We start from the raw sequence: 19,354 nt of genomic DNA, 5'->3' as shown, positions 1-19,354 counted from the left end.
ATTTTCTGGTGCTTAACAGAGTATATAAAACTACTTATAACCTGAACGAACTATTAACAGATGGTTTGTCCTGTTGTCCTAAAGATAAGCTACTAACGATCTTTTTAGATGAGTAATAAAGCTGTGCAACATCATTTTACTTTAAAGAAAGATGTGCTCTTTCTTCCTCACTATAGATCTCCTTATACTCACTAATTCCATTATATTATTATATCTTTTATCAGTTTTTCCTGGGGAAGACACCAAGTTTTCTCTTACTTCCCTCGGGTATTGCATTTGCTACACCCCAGGCTTCTAGCACACAGCTATTTCACATAAAGGTGAGCTTGCTGTAGTTAATACTACAATGGCCCTCAAGTGATTTTCGATGTTTTCGTAAAAGCCACCTGGCCGTGTCCATTTCCCAAGCCCCGTTTTGTGGCTTTCTCTGTTGTCTGGTCTTTTCACTTCAGACACTGCAGTTTGAGCCACTGGAGTTCAGAACACTGGCTCTGAGATGCCTTCCTACAAATTCTTCAGAGAAGCCTCCTGAGGACTCCTCATGGCGAACACTGACACAGAACACTGACTTACTGTTTGGCTTTTCAAGACCCTTTTCAGCAGTATTCAGCTGCCCCAAGACTCCCCAGCGCTAGGCTCGGCTAGAGCTAGCTAGACAGAGCACATCTACTCCTGAAAAAGGCCTCAAGGCGCCAGAACTGCTTCTACAGCCACGACACCAGCGACGCTCGAGCACCGTGCCTCACGCTTCCCGCCTCACGCCCGGCTCCGCGTGCAGGCTGCCGCCCCCCGCCCGCCACGGCCGCTCAAGCGCCGCACAACCAACGCGCTCCTGCACCACAGGCAGCGCCCGCGCACAACGCGCAGGCGCGGGGGGTGGCCAGGCGCAGCGCGCAGGTCTGACGCTGGTGCGTGGAGGCGGGTTTGAACGGTGGCGGGTACCGGAGCCTCTCAGTGCTGCGCCGCGCCACGCCGCTAATGGAGCCTATCCTGAAAGGTACTGGCTCGTTTGCTGTGCGGGGGTAGGGCTGACAGCCGGGCGTCGCTTCTCCCGGCGCGGCCGAGGGGAGCCACTGAGCTGGAGCCGGCCCTGTTTACAACGCAGCCCCTGCACCCTGTCGCCTTGTGGCCCTTTCCCTGCAGCTTCCTGGCTGGTCCGCCTGCGGAGAGCGGTCGGGCCTGGCGGGTGAGGGGCCGCTGGGAGGTGGCTAGCCCCGGGGGCTGCTCGCCTCCTTCCCGTCCGGCTCTCTCTTCTGAGGGGCGGCCCACCGCCGAGTCTGGCGTGGGGCACGGCTCTCCGTGTCGTTTTCCAGCTCGATGCGGTGTCCCCGCGGGTGGGAAGCCCTCCGTGGGCGCGGGAGTGGGGCGGGACGAAGCTTGGCTGCGGGGCTGCTCTGGCTAATGGCGAATCCGCTTGAAACGGGTGGTGCGGCCGGGCGGCCCTCGGCCTGCCCTGGCGACAGCTTATGGCCGGCCTCAGGCCCGCCGGCGGCGTGTCACAGCTGCTGGGGCGGGCAGGGCTGGAGGCCTCCCTCAGGCAGGGGAGGGAGCCACGGCCCCCTGAGGTGGCTCGGTGCGGCCCTGGGCGCTGCCACTGCCGCCGTGCATCGGTGCCCGCTGGGCTCCTGCTTTCCTCGTCAGTCGTGGCTTGATCTTGTCTGGTTTCTTCTTAATCATTCTAAATGTCTGCCTTCCTAGGTTGCCCTCTGATGTCTCTTTTTCCCTGTTATCACTGCCTTCTCTGAGACCTGGCATAAGTTGGCCTTTACAAGAATCAAACTTCACTCAGAGCCTTTCTAGTTCAAACAAGCTCCAAACCCTTTCACATTTTCCTTTCCGTCAACTGTTTCAAAACTGCAGAGTGCCTTGTCTTTTATTAGAATATATTTGATTAGCTGAAAATGGCTAATTATTGTAAAATATACCTTTGATCCTACTGCAGGTGCATGCAGCTTTGAATGTTCCTCCAAGTTTGTAGTTTGACCTTCACTGAAATCCTCCAACCAGTTTTTCTAGACTTATATTAGGCTCTTATCTGTATCTGAAGTCATAGGACTGTTACCGAAATCTCTGAATGAAACCAACACCAATGTGATGTAGATAAGTAGACACTTCTTTATTGACGGCCGGGTGCATGAGTGAGTCCTCTCACGATCAATGCACACCAAGTTCCAAAATCATACACCTCATATAGAACTTATTCATACATATTCATTAAATATTCATGCATAAACATAGTATTTCCCGAAAATCAAATCATTAACGTACTCTCGCTTCGTATGTTAATCAGCTTATCAGTCCTTTGCGCCTGCGCAAACCCTTCCAAGAATTGTGGGCAGGGGTCCTCGGGATGTGGACGGTGGTCTTTGGGAGGAAGGCCGTAGGTCTTCCTCAAGGTGTGCTTTTCACCTTTTGCCAGAAAATGCTGAGCTGGCTGTTTTCAATCAGCTCTTGCTATCTGTCTTTCCTCCTTGGGTGTTAAGATGCCACCAGATAACAGGATGTCCACAGCCTCACAAGGTGTCTGTAGACACACAATATACAAATTTACTCAAAGAATGTAAGTATAGTAATTAGGTCATGTAACCATAGTTTGAAAGAAATAATTAATGAAATAACTGATGAAATAAGTAGTCTGTTTCTCTTTCGTTAACTTTCTCTAACAAGGGGCCTGTTTATAAGTTATCTAGAGGGAGCGACTAAAAGGAACAAGCAGAAGACACAGATGGTCGACAAGGACATAAATTAGCTCAGACGATAAGAACACTGCAAACTTGCAAGACCATCACATTCCAGACAAAAGGTGAAAAGCACACCATGAGGAAGACCTATGGCCTGCCTCCCAAAGACCACTGCCCATGTCCCGGACACCCCTGCCCACAATTATTGGAAGGGTTTGCGCAGGCGCAAAGGACTGATAAGCTGATTAACATATGAAGCGAGAGTAGGCGGGTTTAGGTTATGACTGTATAGGCGTTAATTGAATAGTCATTGTTTTATGGTATAAATATAAGATAGTTACTTCAGACATGCACGTTAGGCGGAAGGATCCCCCGTGCATCCAGCGCTGCCAATAAAGGATACTTAGTCACCAAGAAATTTTGACTTCGTTCTTTAAATCACAATGCAGAGTTTCATCTGCGCATTCCATTACGAGTCGCTGTCATGGTAAAACACACAGATTTACATTAGTAGAACTACTACAGAGTGTATTTTATTTTAGAAGCTCAACATTTTAATTAATTGATCATTTTTAACTTTTGGTTTCATTTCCCCTTCTTTAAACGTCTAGATACTCTAATAAATCTCATCCCAACAAAGATTTTGGTGAATTTGGCATTATTATTTGTTTTCTTAGTTTGTACTTTAAAGGTTTCAAGATGTTTTCCTGGTGGCCAGCAGTCCCCACAACTGTAACAAGTTCTTTTCACTGAAGTTTTAACACCAAATAAGTTGGTTTTGTATTCACCAACTTTTCTACATCACAATTACCTAGTAACAATCAACTCGAATCTTTATCCAGTCCTATTCACAACCAGCTTTCAAACATCTAAATTTCTCCATCAAAGATTCACCTTTATTCTGCTCAGACCCACTGCCTGCCCTAAAGGGGCCGTTATCGGTCCTGTTGTACTGCAAATGCTGCAGCAATTGGGGTGACGTTGTCAGGTCCTGCTGCTCAATTTTCAGCAACAGCAACCCCCTCCTCAACATCAGAAGGATTGGAGCAGGAGGTGCTCTTCCTGCTCTGTAGGTTACAAATGCCTGCCTCTGCAACAGCACTTCTGTTTTAACTGGTTCTTACCCTGAATGCAAATCTGCTACTTGTTGCTTGTTGTTTTGTTTCTTATTCCTCTATATTTCTATTAAAATGATTTTAGCAAATCTGTAACAGGACTGCTAAGATTTTTCCCTGTGGTTTGACTAAGAAGGTGTTTTTTATATCAAGTTTCTCTTTTATGTCAAGAGTATTTCTAGTCTAGCAATTATGAAAATATGCTAATCTTCATAAAAGTACTACTGTTAAGAGTGTTAGGATTTTCATTTAGAAAGAAGACAGGTGATGCTACATAATAATTAAACGGAAGGACACACCTAGTAACTAAGATAATTAAGCAGTGTTTGCCGAGGATGACCCTCTTAAATCGATACTTTCAATTTTATTTATGAGTTCTGGGAGTTGTCTGGCCTGCAGAGAGTTTGTGTAAAGTTGTTTTTGGTGAAATAGCATTTCTCTAGATTTTTGGAACTTTACTGATTCATCATTCAAATTTTGAAATTGTCATAGTGGAGCTGTAGGTCATTTTAGTGCTTGTCCTAAGTAAAATTAATGCAGGAATTGTTACGAGTTTCATTTACTTATCCCTCCTTGTCAATATTTCTGGGTTGGTTTTTTTAAAGACCTTCTCACCCATGGGTGATTTCATTCCTTGGAGAGATTATTAATCTGGTTGGTAAAGGAAGCTACTTAAATGTGATATACCTAGAGTTTCATAAACCACCTGGCATGAGATTGTATTAGCCCCTGTGATACGTATTCAGTTTGGGGTGATTCAGTGTAAATAAAGTGGAATTTGAAGTCAACTGGAAATTGTTAAGTAATATTTCTGCAGTTTTCTGGGGTTTTGGGGAAGGAATAATTCTGTTTATTTCGTTATGTTCTGTAACTTGTGTTACATCAACTTGTCTTAACATTTTTATTAGCCGGAAGATTAGCAGTGATTAAATAATGATAAAGGCAAGCAGTCATGTAAAGATACTGCATTACTTGTAAGCTGGTAGTGTGTTTTAAACAGACAAAATGAAAAGTTGTTTAACTACTGTCAGACTTCTAAGGTTGTTCCACTACAGCAATATAAGGGATAGAAATACTCTAAAAAGAACATCTGATACTCAGTTTATTAAAAGCTGTATTTGCTACTGAATGCAGTATGTATAAAAGCAAAATTTTGCTGGAACGTCAGTTTAACCAGTTTTACCGTACTATATACTTAATTAACTGCTTGTTGTTTTCTGATCAAGGTATTTCCGCATTTGTAGAAGTTTGGTCATCTAACAGAACAGAAAATTATTCAAACACATTTGAACAGCAACTTCTTGATATGGGAGCAAAAGTAAGTAAGCTATTTTGAAATAAATACAATAGGAAAGCTATTAGTGCTATTAGTTACGAACTAGCTTGCTTGTTGTGCTTGTCATGCGTATTTGTTCGTAGTATGAGTTTTTAAAGTACAGGAAGGAAGATAAACACAGGCCTGAGAAAAGACAAATATGCTGTAAAATTCATGCTAGTGACAGGCGGAAGATGTATTTAAAGCCTCCTTGTATCTCTAAACATCTTTGTATATTAATATGATAGCATGCACTTGTGTATGGGGCTTGCCACATAGTGTGGGCAAGCCAAATCTCAGTGTTAAAAACCTTTGGTGTACAAGTATGTACCTTATGGGTTTTATGTTTTTTTTCTTGAACTTGTAGGCAGCTGCTCTGTTGTTATTACAGTATTTTCTAACCCAAGTACCATGAAATTTTATTCTTCCATTCACTCTGCCACAAATGTGGTTAAACTCCAGAAAGTGTTAGTAAAAATACATCTGTCTTTGTATATGTGTCAGTGATTTTTTTTCTGTATCAAGTATAGTTGACTTGTAGGTGCAAAGTATGTTTAATTGCCAGCTGTAAAATTTCAGCCAGAGATGAAAGTCAAACTGGCATCTTCCCTTCTTGTACATTATTACTGGTTAATGGAGATTTTTACAACCCACATCATGCTCTAAACATTTGTGTGAACTCCCAGTGCTTTTTAAGTGGGCATGTGTAGGTCTCCCCAAAGCCTCTTCTTGTATGAATTTAGCTGAGATAGTGTGACAGAACAGTAGAATTAACTGTTTTTACTATAAAGCAAATACAGCTCTCACTAAATAACTCAAGTAAGAAATATTTCTTGTTCTTTTGTGCTGTACTATCAGATCTATGTAATTCTGTTCTGTTGGTACTAGATTTTTCTCACAGAAAATAGGAAAAAGCATAAGGCTCCAAAATACTTCAAGTTGATGAAAAACTAGCTGGATATGGTAGAAGGTGCAGGCAGATGATACAGATGAGCCTATTTAGAAAATCCCTGTGACTGTAAAGGTGTGGTCCTGCCTCTTCACTATTCCAGATGCTTCCCTTTTTATTGCATTGAGCACATCATAATAAGCTGGCTTGGCTCACTGTGTCAGGAAATAAAATTCTAAGTTAGTTTTTCACTAGATTTTTGATTCAGACATCTCAAGTGAGCTGAGCAGCAGAGGACATCCAGGGTAAGGGAGGAGACGTGAGGTTAGAAAGAGGTGTAAGGTAGTGCTCCTGCATCATTTGGAGGCAAAGCTCTATCAAGCATCTGTCTCCTTAGGACATGGGCTGTGTGGGATACTAGCATAAGTGAGTAAGCAACTGTATCTGGAGTCTTAATACCAAAAGAGATTCATTGGTCTGTATACCTAGACACTTAAATATCATGGCTTTTTGTCTTCCAAGAAGTAATAAATCAGCTCACCACCATAAATTTTTGGAAAAGCTGAATAGTTTTCTTAAAACCAAATACAGATCCAGTATGTTGGGAGCCAAGTGCAATTGAGAGCACAACAGAAAGCTACAGAGCTGTTTCCATTTGCTGTGCTGAGAAGATGCTTCTGTAAAATGAGTTGTATTGATCTCACCATGTCAACAGTCAAAACAGCTGATAAGTTTTATGTGTAGGATGTTGAGTCTTCACAAAAGGAACCTTTGGTTGTGAAGAATGGAGTATCTAGAACTAAAAAAATTACTGCTTAGTTGTCAGTAGAGGCTGATAACTGAAAATTTGATCAGTTGTACAACATAATGAAAACATTAGGTATGATGTTTCTTGTACTGACTTAAGTTTTCTGTATTTCTCACTTTTTAAAATGTTTCCATGGGGATTTTTTTTTAGTACCTTCAGCCTTAGCTCAAAACTAGAAGTGATCATCTTTATTGATGAGAATTAGTTTAAAGGATGAGGTTAATTGTACTCTTTAAGCCTGTGAGTTTTTTGCAAAATAAAAGATGTCATTTGGGCATTTCTTTGAATAGTGGCATCTACTCTTACTAGCTGTTGCATAAAAAATTAAGTTGGGCTACATAAATAAAAATGTGGTAAGATGAATGATGCAGCTAGAGTAGGGAGATGAAAATGTTAACTTAAGAGAAAAGAAGTTTGAAAACAAAAGGCTAGTCTAGCCTTCTAGCATACTTGCATTGGCTTGATCAATGATACTTGAGTTTTGATTGCTTGAGGCTTCTTGCAAAGGTGGGAAAGGTCAAAAGAGTCCTTGACATAATGTTTAGAATGTGTTTTTATGCTAATGGTTAATACATTGTAAAAGGACTATGCTAACTAGTTTCATTAGGTTTCTTCTGATTATCAGAATTAAAGATGAGCTCTTTGTGTATTTTGCAGGTTTCAAAAACTTTGAACAAGCATGTGACCCATGTAGTCTTCAAAGATGGACATCTGGCCACATGGAGAAAAGCACAGAAGATGGGTGTAAAAACAGTTTCTGTACTCTGGGTGGAGAAGTGAGTGCTCGTGGATATAATGAATGTGACCCGTTCCAGAGAGAATGGATTGTAGTAGTGTTATTTAAAAACTAAAGTACAGTACTTTTTGGGTGGTTTTTTTAATGTACTTGTGATAGTGATTAATCTAAGTAAATGATAACTCTTCTATGACTGTTCCTATTACAAAGAATGTTACTTGCATAAAAAGGTAAAATGTTAACTCTTGAAAAATGAATGTGTTGAAGTAGTACTGTAGTATATTTGTTAACCATCCAGTGTTCCACTCCTTTGCTCTCAGATGGCATGCATAGGCAAGTGAAGACAAGATATTTATGTTGAATAGAGTTCTTCCATTTTCATATGGAAAAACACATTTCATCAGGGACATTGTACTGTTTCTGTACTTAACTCCTGTAGTCAGAATATCTCCTTTCCAGAAAGAAAAAGATCTATATGTAGTCTGGTTTTGAAGACATTTGGCAGGTTCAGAACAGCACTGCTTGAAGAGTCTCAACTACCATATGGAAAAAGTTAAATTAAAAAAAAAAAAGGAAAAGAAAAAAAAAACCCCACAAATTTCAGCTGTGCAGCCAGTCCATAAGAATTTGCTAGTCCATAGCTGCTTCTCTGAGTTTACAAAGTGGTTTTGAGGTCTAACTCAGATTTCAGATGAAGCGCAAAACACAGTGTTAAGAATATGCATGTGTTATACTTGAACACTCCAACTGATAGATTGCCATGATGATGGAAATTAGAATATAAGTCAAGTAAAGAGGTCCTTTCCTATACCAGTTGTAATATACATGGAGAGATAGAAGTCTGCTAAGTGCAAAAGTAAAAAAAAAAAAAGGGGGAGGGGGAGGGGGGAAAGAGGTAAAAACTGAGCTCAGCCACCACTTCAATGTAAGCCAGTACAACTGCAAAACTTGTGATGCAAGGCTGTTAGCCAGACAAGAAGTTCATGCAGTTCTGCAGAAGGAGGATTTTTCTTTTTTTTCTTTATTTTTAAAAAGAATGTCGTATATAGAAGTTACCGCTGCACAACCAGCCAGCTTTAATACCGAGGGAGAAATACCTTAACTTCTCAAAAATGAGGGTCATGCAAAATTTTATTCATATAAACAGATCTTTCTGGGACCTGGTGCTATCTGAGTGTCTAGTAATGATGGTCATTTCAGTAGGAATCTTTGGTTATAAAATTAAATATGCTCTTCAGGTGGCTAAGTATATTAATATGGAATTTGAAACCTTAGTCACAGGAACTATAAGCTATTTGAGGACTTGGATGTGCTGTAGTACAAAGGATCCCAGAAAATTCCAGGTGAGTAACATCTGCAATGGAAGAAGAATGAGAGCCTTACAGCATAGAGTGTAGGACGTTATCATGCAGAAATGCATTGTGATAGCACTTCGACCACAAGAGTCTCTTCTGCAATACTAGAAGGTATTGAGTGAATGAACACAGTGGAAAGCTCAGACACAGAAACAGCTGGATATGCGATAATGTAGGGGACATCATGGAGCTTTGAGACCCAGGTATAAAAGCCTCAAGAAACTAACGGTTGTTGGATACCAGCAGCAAAGGAAAAGAAAAGAGAAAGGTTTGGGAGGGAGAACTTAAGCTGTTTGGTAGGAAAGAGAAGGCTAGAATCTTCGTGGTATTTTTTTAAAGTGTTCCTAATGTCATGCTCTGGACAAGGCAAGGTCTTGGTATATGGCTTAGAAGATGAGGTTCATGGGAACTGGGGGAATCATTTGAAGTAGAGATGTATGTTTTTGCAGAGGGGGACCCAAGCTTCAAGCTTTGGAACAGGCTGCCCAGGGAGATGATGAAATCATTATCCCTGGAAGTGTTTAAAAAATGCATAATGTGGTGCTTAGGGACATGGTTTAATGGTGGACTTGGCAGTCCTGGGTTAACGGTTGGACTTGATGATCTCAAAGGTCTTCTCCAACCTAAATGACTCTATGATTCAGAGCTGTGAAGTATGATTGAAGTTCTCTGTAATCTTTTTCTTCTGCCTTTCAGTTTAAAGTTAATGCCAAAAGGTGCACAAGAACATACAACTTAAATTTATGTATACTCTAGGCAGAATTCGTAAGAATGTGATATCCCTGAGCAAAGGTCAGGGGCGGGGGAAGCTCTATGTAAGAGATAGTAATGAATAGTCTCATTAGTCATAGGGTTATTCAAATGAGGAACAGACAATACAAAATTAAAATGAGTCTGTGCTAGCCTACGTGCTAAAACTTTTTGTAATAAGATGAGGGAACTGGAGTGCCTGACTTTGAATTACAGTATATCAGTATCTGATAGATGTGGCAGGCAGAAGACAGTCTGTTGAACCCTGGAACAATTTAAACCTGAAGGACTGAATAGTATGTGCCATTAAAATAGTGGTTCTGTGTGAGTGAAAGCTTAGTTTGAACCCAATAACTGTGGAAGCAAATAATACAGAGTTTGTATGAGTTGAAGTTTTAGAGTTACTAAAACAAGATGGCTTGAATAACCAGCTCCTCCATTCAGTTCAGTAGCAAGTGGAGCATTCTCGGAATGGTCAGAAATGCTGGGAAATGTCATTTCAGGAAATGTAATAGTAAAGGGCAACTTTCTCGTGTAGACTGGGGATTGGGTGACTCTTGCTGGAGTGCAGCGCAAAGCCAAATATTTTAGTTATTTCTTGGTCTTAATTGCTTTGTTGATGGTTGTTCACATTCATAAAAACTTCTTGTAATTATGGCTACAGTATAAAACTAGCATTCATACTGGAACTCCAGAACCCAAGAAGTTCTGTGACAGTGCTCAAATTGAAAAAGAAGTTTACTTTAAATGGAAGAAGTTCTGTTAAGAAGCTAAGACAGTGAAGGGAGTGAGATTCTTGCAGGTGTCAAGGAGACTGAAGTGTAAGTCTTCTCTAAGTGTATCAGAAAGAAAATTATCATCACGCTGCGTGAGGGGAGAATTGAAGATTTGGGGACTTAAGTAACTTTTCATAGCAGTTACCTCAACAGTAGTCAAAAATCAAATTAAATAGAACATAAAGCCTCACGTAGTGGAATGACAGCATTTTATCATGGTTACTTTTGGAATGTTGCCAGAGGATGGCAATGAGCATGACTGAAGTTACTGTTTTCTCACAAGATGTGATTGAAGAGACAAGAATACTTCAGTCTGGAAAAGAAGTGGGAGTGGAGGGGGAGAGTGTCTTGTGAACACAAAGATTGATATGTAAAGGCTGAATAAGGAAGAATGAGTATTTTCCTTTCCAGTAGAATAATTGGAAAGCATCACATGAATATATCTGAGTGCACTTTCAGAGAAAACAATAAATGATGGTTTTTAGCAAAAGATGGTTAGGCTGTAGAACTGCTTGTTGCAGAATCATAGTCAGCAAAGATTTATGTGGATTCAAAAAAATGCTGAAGCAATGAAACATTCAGTTTTATCAAAAACCAAATACAGTATTGCACCTGACCATCTCTAAACCAGAAACCTAGGAACATAACAAAGTAAACTGGGAATGTTTGGATGTGTTTTCGTGTGTTATCATTCCCTGAGCAGTGCTTGAGCCTCTGAGGAGCATGGCCTATGATCTGAAAAATGCTGACTTTTCTCCATAAAAGGCAGCACAAATTACAAGGGTTTGTGCAGTATTTAGTGAACATTGCCTTGCTGAACTTTTACTGGATTTCCAGTGTTCTCTCCAATGATCTGCCTCAAACTTGTATTGGAAGCTTCTGTTTTATACTATGAGCATCTATTTTAATGCAGTTCTACAGTTTAATAGGAAGTAATTTGATTGGGAAGAAGACTCTTTAAAAAAAGATTACAGTTGAAATTCTAAAAAAGTCATTACTCCATAGTAAATGTATTTTTAATTTTTTAAAAAGTGTTCCTTTTTTTTGTTTTCCAAGAATGGTAGATATGTCTGACTTAAAAAACAGTGCACAAAATTGTGGACTTGCTGTAAGATTCATGTAAACAAATTGTAAGTTTAATGCAAAATAAGTGACAACTTTGGGATCACTGAAAAAAAAATCTTGCTTCTTCAACTCAATTACCTTAGTAAGCAACCCAAAAAAACCCCAACCCAAAACCCAACAACAGAAAGAACCCTGCATAAGACAGAATTGCTACAATCTTGTCCAAATTACAAACACTTAATGCTTCCAAATGAAACCCAGAATTGGGAAATGCTACCCATATATTCTTGGGACAGTAACTCATGTCACAATTAAGATAGATAGATAATTTACATTCAGATTTGTCTGCAAAGTAAAAAATTCTTGTAGGATATTTAATGGTCAATTTTTTCTCTGTTTAGCTTCTTTGAATGAATGTAAATTTTAATGTCATCTATATCTATGCTGATTGTTATCCAGAATTTATATATAATAACAGCCACTGAAGTCCAGTGTGCTGGATATCTCTGTATGCTACTCCAGCGAACTCTAAACTCAGCAGGTTTGGCAAATACATGTAGTAGTTTGGCTCTTTTCTTTGTTAAAACTGAGTAACTAAACAGTTTTTAATTCTACAGATAAAAACTATAGCAGTTAGATCACTAGGTGTCACTAGAATCACAGTTTTGAATGGCTTCTTGGGGAATCTAGTGTAGTCTATTACAGTTCCATACTCTTTCCCAAACTTGGAATGTTTTATTTATTTTCATAGAATCATTTAGGTTGGAAAAGACCTTTAAGATAATTAAGTCCAACTGTTAACCTTAGTGTACACAAGACTGCATCATATTTCAAGATAACTTTAGCTCCACTGTTCTAACATCAGTCTTCGAAATGGAAAGACAGGAAAAACTAGGGGTAAGGTATCAGCTGGATTTTTGGTTTTGTAATTAAAAAAAGTTTGCATAAGTGTAGATTGCTTCTCAATAAGGCGCTGTTTTTAGCATTGTATATACAAAGATAAGGCAGAAAACTGAGACTAATGGGTAAGATGTGAAAGCCAGGTCAGATGAAGCCTTCTTCCTCATTTGCCTGAAGAAAGAATTCTCTGTTGCCCCAGCCATGACATTCTGTAGATTGGAGTTAGGAGTTTACTGTTCTTACAGTGATGAAGTTGACCTTAAGTTCATTAGGTAGTGAACAATGAAAGCCTACAGTCCTCACAAAAATCAGGGCAAGATTTGAGATTCATGAGAATCTGGCCAGAAGGACTTAATGCAGTGTGTTTTTTTTAATGTATGAAAAATAATATATGAGTAGGAATATTTGAGTTTCTTAATGGCAATTTAGAGGGCATCATTGGGGAAAAAAACATCCTATATTTGGTGTGTAATAGAGGTTTTGTGTATTTTTAGCATTACAGTAATTAGGCTAAAGATACATACTTAGGAAGGGTTGGTGCTTCATTATTACAGGGCTCAGGCAACTCTCTTTGCAATAAAGGTTCTTATTCTTAAAAAGAAAAGCACCAGACCTGCTCTAATTTATTATACAGGTGTCAAGAAGCTGGAGTACGTGTTGATGAATCCTTATTCCCTGCAGTAGATGCTGATGAAGCATTACCACTACTGATCAAAAAAGTGAGTATGTGATTATTTGTGTTTGTTTTAGTTTTTTTAAATAGGCCTAGAGTATTAAACTTTAAAGTTTGAACTTGACTTCTTGACCTCAGGCATTTGAACTATTTATTTTCAGAACATTCTGTAAATTCTACCTATCCATCTCAGTAGATTTTTAAAGGTAGGCTGTGTCTGTGCTTATGTGACATTTTATCTGAAGAAAGGATAATAAAAATGGTTTATATATATTGGTGAATAAAGAAATGAAGATTTTAATTAAAATGACATAATGACTAACTAATCAAAAAAGCTTGATTGTCATGTGGCTTATGTTTCATGGAGTTATGACAAGCCCTCAAATCCTGATATTAAAAAAAAAAAATCCTTCAAATCTTATCTTGTCTTTTTTGCTTGCAGCAAAGCTAGGAAGTTAATCTCCTTTTTACTAAAATGTAACCTAAAAAAAAATATCTGCTACATTCTTTATTATTTCGTGTTAAAGTTCACTTGTAAACTTCTGCAATTACATGTTATTCTCAAGGAGGTGATAAGTAGCATAGAGTTAAACACTGATAATAAATGCTGTCATAAAGTGGTAGGTAAACAGAAAGCGTAGTTACTTCTTGCATTTTTATACCATATAATTAATAGTTTTGTGTGTCTTGTAGCACAAATGTATGCAGCCAAAAGGCTTTGTTGAAAAAAGTCCAGAAAATGATAGAAAGCTGCAGAGAAGACTGGACCAGATGGCTAAAGAATTAGCTTTACAAAAGATAGCGGTTAGTGCTGGTAAGAACTACTTTGGACTAAGATTCAAATATCTTAAGTTATTTCTTTAAAGTACTTCATGAGGTTTTTCTGGGGTTTTTTTACTTGTGTGCATGTCAGCGTGAAAAATAGCTGACTTTTTATTGCAAGTTTGTGGTATTAAGGCATCTGTAGTGATGTCAGGTATAAGGAACCTATTTTTTACTAGGGTTTTTTTTGAAAAACCCAAAACTTCAACTGAAGCTGTTATAGCATGTAAATATTAATGTATGAATGTAATTTCTTTGTGTAGAAACTGATGTGCCAGTTTTACTATTTGAAGACAATGGCTCGCTTGCATACAGCTCTCTTAAGATAAAAGATGAATATAGTGCAACGGAAAGAAGAATAAAAAAGGAAAACGGAGAAAATGTTTCTCCTACGGGTAAGAAGTTAAATTGTGCTTATCCATGAACATGCATAAATGGCTACTATTTTGGAGTGCTTCTCTTGCTCAGACCTTCAGAATTTATTTCATCACTTACTTGATTGCATGTCCTCTCTTCTCAGGTTTCAAGTAGGTGTGAATGCTTTAGCTTTTAGTTGCTTTGTATTGAAGGTGACAAGAAGTCATGGAAGACAATGATTCTTAAATCACTAGACTGCTCAAGAGGACTAATGTTTAAGCTAGACTTCTGAAGCTTGTAAATTGGTTAAACTTCACAGGAAGACTTTAGATCTTATTTCCTGTTAACTTTTCATATGAACGCTGTACTTGACAGAGTTTGTAATGTTATTGCTCTGAAGCCAACAGTTTAAAAAAAAAAAAAAAAAAAAAAAAAAAGAGTCCAAAATTGATGAGGCATGTGTCCAGGTACTGAAGAACAGGATTAAAAAAAAAATAAAATTAGAATGACCAAATTGAATAAATCAGTTGATTTCAAAATGCAGATCGTGGTGAACCTGGTGAATTAAATCTAGATTGCAGTTTTCAAATTATGTTTTACTGTTTGATTTACGTTACTATGAAAATACTGAGATCTAAGTCATTACGTTTTGCGAGTGGTTATAAAAACTGTTGAAATGTGGAACATCTTTTGAGGGGAGAGGAATCTGTAGTATTTGCTACATTGACTGCATTGACAGTTTATAATTTCAAAAATTATTGTGGGGGGAAAGTAAAGAACCAGTGACACATTGATGAAAAATTAAATCTTAATTTATTTTTATATGGCTTGTATTTGTTTTCTCTTTGAGTTTTAAAGTAATACCTTGAACCATTTTGAAAAACAATGCTGCCATGTCAAGGCTTTGCTGCTAATTGCAGAATTTGACAGATACTTTAGTAAAATGCCTCAACTGCCTTAGAAAGGTCTATAATATTGCCATCATTCTTTAGGTTCAGAAAAAATGTGGTGCTGAGTTATCTAGAAAAAAATTGCTTAAAATTGTAAAATATCTAATAGCTTTCTTGTTACTATGTAAATTTGAGATGCTGCTGAGCAGTCTATAATAATTTATATGGTTATAGTTAATTGGTAGAGTAATGCATTTTCTCTTGCAATAGAGCTTTTCTGAAGTATGTATAGATGGTGTGGAAATCTGTATGTTTGCATAGGGCTAACTAGTTTATTATTTACAAATTCCTAGCTTCACAAGCGTCTCAAATACCTCCAAGCAGTTCACCAGAAGACTGCCCGCTGTCTACTTGTGTGTTAACTAATTCAGAAGATATATCATTACCAGGTAACTAACACAACTTTTTTTATACATATGCGTGTGTGTGTGTGTATACACACACATACTCTAAAACATGGCCTGCTAACTTACTTTGTGAAGTACTGCATACTGAAATGGTAACTGTACATCATCGTTCATATTTAAAGCTGAATTATTTTAGTTTTTCTTAACTGGCAAAGTATGTAGAAGATTTCAAGGAAAATGGAGCATGAGGAATCACATTGGGCGAGTGCTCTGCCTTACTGCTGTGTTGCTTGCCTCACTTCCTCCTCTTTCCTCACACCACTGATGGTTTCTTGTCCTGTCATGGTGTCAGGCTTCTCTGCTCTTACAGTGGTCATGTAAAGAATACAGAGTGAGTGCTAAACAGTGTGATGTGGGAAGCAAAAAAAAGCCAACATAACTGAGAGAGACAGCTCAGAGAACTGAAATGTCTTCCAAATTTTCAATTGAAAAACTTGCATTTAAAAGGAAACCTAATGTATTTTCCAGCTCAAGTATTCAGGTTTCAAAGAAATTAAGAGTAAAAATAAATCAGCTTTAAAATGTTGTACGGGTGCAGATGAATTCAAGTAGTTTATTATCAATATTCTTATTCTCATAAAGTTAGGGGTTTGTTCCTGTGTTTTGGCATAGTAGCAGGATATAAGGGAAAAAATTATTGTGACAGCTGTTGAGCTGTGTCAGTGGGCATCTAAAGAGCATTGATCATGTATGCAATGGGTACGTACTTCAGACCTCATGTCTTCTGTCAGTCACATGAGCAAAAAGCTGAAGTGAGATGCTGGTGTTTGATCTCAGTAGAAAAAGTAAGGAGAAGATAGTCTTTAGAATTCATAATGAGGGCCACCTGAGCAGTTCTCTGAGTACTCTCTGTTCTACCTCAACAGTAAGCTATACCTCATGCTGTTTACAGGTGTTGTATTTTGTTGACATCCTACAGGAATTCTGTCATGCTGGCTTACTTGAGAACAGGGCCGGTATCTTGTAGGCTGAGACAGCTTAGTATATCTTCATGCAGTGTTAGGGAAAAGTAACAGCTTAATACTGGAATTAGCATAGCTATGCCAATAAACTTTATTTTGGTAAATTACTTCTGTGCCGATGAGATTGAACATCATGATTTGAGAGCTTTGCAACTGCACAGTGTAATCATGTTGAGAATAGACTTCCACATCTCATGACAATATTAGCTTCCATCTGATGCTCTGTGACAGTGGCCCTTATATTTGTGTTTGCAAGATAGTGAATAGAGTATATGGTGTGTATATATGAATATATATATGATAGAATATGTTGGTTAATAATGGTTAATGCTCAAGAATCCAGTTTAATTTGAGGATTTAAGTTAAGACTTTTTCAGCTGTCAGTATGGGAGTCTGATTGCATCATGTCATTGTCTTAATTTAGGTAGCTACACCATGTGTTTAAAAATATTTATGTTTACTAAGGAAATAACTTCAAGATTTCCCCTAAAACCTACAGGAGCACTTACAGGAATATTCCTGAAATATTGCAGTCAATGTGTATTTAAACAAAAGCATCTATTGCAATAATCAGATTAGAACAGGATTTTTAAAAGTGTATTCTGAATAATTAGAGATACTAGCCTGTTTCAGAATGATTTATTGGGAAGAGTTAAGAATAAATTCTGTGTATCACCTCCCCCAAAATAATTTCATAAGAATAGCTACAAGAAATGACATATTTTTCCACATTCTAATTATTTTTAATACATTGTGTAATGTATGTGGTATGATACTGTGATGTTGTATTTAATTTCATCTTAACTGCAGAAACTACAAGGTGGTGATAATGCTGTGGTAGTAAAAATTTTCACTGCATTTCCAGTATTACTATAGCTTGCTTTACCAGTGTAAAATCTTGCTGATTTTCTCCACAAGCGCAAGAGTGAGAGGGAGTTTCTCTTCTGTTTTGTTTCCAGAAAGCAGAACAGGACTTGCGAGTACTTACTACCATGTAAGAAGACATGATAGCTAAAGCTTTTGTAGCTTCTTGTCAACATACAATGTGCTTTGTTTCTAATCTATTTTCAGTTTAGTTTTTGATGACTTGCCACGTAATATCCAGAGAAGTGGCTAAATCCTTGTTTTCTTCTTTCAGTAATTTCATTCATATTTTTCTAAGAAATTGGTACTCTCTGTTCTGTTAAATACATTAATATTGCCACTCTTTCTATTTTGCAGGAGAGCAAATGGAAGACTGCTTGAACACAAGTTATGATTGTCTTCGGGTAACTGATAAATTAGAGAGACTGCAAGCAGAAGTAGTAAAACACGCCTGTGATACGTGGACTAATATTCATGTATCCATGAGTACATCAGTAAATTCTCCCTCATGTAGCTATGAGCAGAAGAGCTTAACACCAAAAATACGTAGCAGAAGATGCTTAAGAAAGAAAGAGATGTTGCAGCACACTTTGATTGATAAATTGTCTTTAGAAAAGAAAGATCTACAAAACTTTCCAAAGAAAAATCAGAAGGATGAAAATAGCATGACTACTTCAGTTGCAAATGGAAGTTCTCTTCTCCAAATCAAAGGCTTGGGTCATGTTACTTCTTCCAAAAAAAAAGTCAAGTTAAATACTCTTCCTGCTTTGATTAATGATCTCTCTAATTCATCTATGAATAGTGAAGACTTAAATACATGTTCATTGGATAGAAGCTTCCCTGTTCACAGAAATGATTGTATTCTTAAAGACAGGAGGAGGAAGAAACTACAAGCACTACCTAGTCTGAAACTGGCTACCTCAGAACTGTGTTCATCAGGGTCTAAAGAGTTCTTGAAAGCAGTTACTACATATAGCAAGTCTTATTTCACTGAAGAGGCTTCTTATGAAGACTTCTTTTCATCATATTACTTGAATGAAAATAAAGTACAGGTACGAGTACCAAAGGAATCACAGAATTCTCCTGAGTTTTGTTGCAAAGACTCTCTTACATGCATGGACTCACTTTATTTGAATTTCTGTATGCCACATGCTACTTCCAAAAAAAGGAGGAAAAAGTCTATTTCAGCAAGTGATGTTTCAGTAAAGAAAAACTTCACACCAGCTGAACATCCTGGAAGTGTACCATTAAATTATGTGTCAGATGGTGAGCATGCTGACACTGCAGAAGCTCTAGATTCTGATGATGTGAATAAGCTGCCTCAGCATGCTCATGAAAAACCTACAGAAAAAATGTGAATTATTGTACTCATACTACCGGTAAGTTGCTACACAGAGCTGGAAAATGAAAAGATGTCATACTGTATTGGATATACATACTCATGCAACTAAATTGCAAAATGAACTGCAAAAATGAAAAGTATTTCAGAATTACACTAAAAGAAAATGCTGCAGTACTGACTTGATTTCTGAGTAAAATTAATCATGGAATAATAGAATCGTTTAAATTTTTACCTTTGAGATCATCAAGGCCAACCATTAACCTGGGACCGCCAAGTACATCACTAGGCCATGTCCCTAAGCACCACATCTACTCATTTTTTAAACACCTTCAGGGATGGTGATTCCACCACATCCCTGAGCAGCCTGTTCCAATATGTGACCACACTGTCAGTGAAGAAATTTTCCTAATACCTAGTCTAAACCTCCCCTGCCATAACTTAAGGCTATTTCCTTTTGTCTCGTTGCTAATTATCTGGGGGAAGAGACCTACCCCCACCTGCCTACAGCCTCCTTTCAGGTAGTTGTAGAGAGCAATAAGATGCCCCTCTGAGTCTCCTTTTCTCCAGACTAAACAACCCCAGTTTCC

General features: G+C 38.2%; 1 protein-coding gene across 3 annotated transcripts; it reads left to right on the top strand.

The window, feature by feature from the left end:
- Nucleotides 1-893: 893 nt before the first annotated feature.
- MCPH1 (microcephalin 1) lies at nucleotides 894-19,131 on the top strand. 3 transcript variants are annotated; one of them, XM_040598266.1, is made up of 8 exons: nucleotides 894-997; nucleotides 5,041-5,114; nucleotides 7,466-7,584; nucleotides 13,025-13,109; nucleotides 13,757-13,877; nucleotides 14,149-14,280; nucleotides 15,486-15,581; nucleotides 17,783-19,131. In XM_040598266.1, exons 1-8 carry the CDS (start codon nucleotides 979-981, stop codon nucleotides 18,781-18,783), a joined length of 1,647 nt encoding a protein of 548 aa, XP_040454200.1. In that variant the 5' UTR covers nucleotides 894-978; the 3' UTR covers nucleotides 18,784-19,131. The 3 variants fall into 3 exon arrangements, with proteins under 3 accessions (XP_040454200.1, XP_040454199.1, XP_040454201.1); XM_040598265.1 differs by having other exon boundaries at nucleotides 5,023-5,114; XM_040598267.1 differs by lacking the exons at nucleotides 894-997; nucleotides 5,041-5,114; nucleotides 7,466-7,584 and having other exon boundaries at nucleotides 13,025-13,113.
- Nucleotides 19,132-19,354: the final 223 nt, after the last annotated feature.

This window comes from Falco naumanni, chromosome 6 (assembly GCF_017639655.2).
Source record: "Falco naumanni isolate bFalNau1 chromosome 6, bFalNau1.pat, whole genome shotgun sequence".
In the NCBI taxonomy this organism is placed as follows: domain Eukaryota; kingdom Metazoa; phylum Chordata; class Aves; order Falconiformes; family Falconidae; genus Falco; species Falco naumanni.
This window is presented reverse-complemented; position numbering and strand designations above follow the sequence as displayed.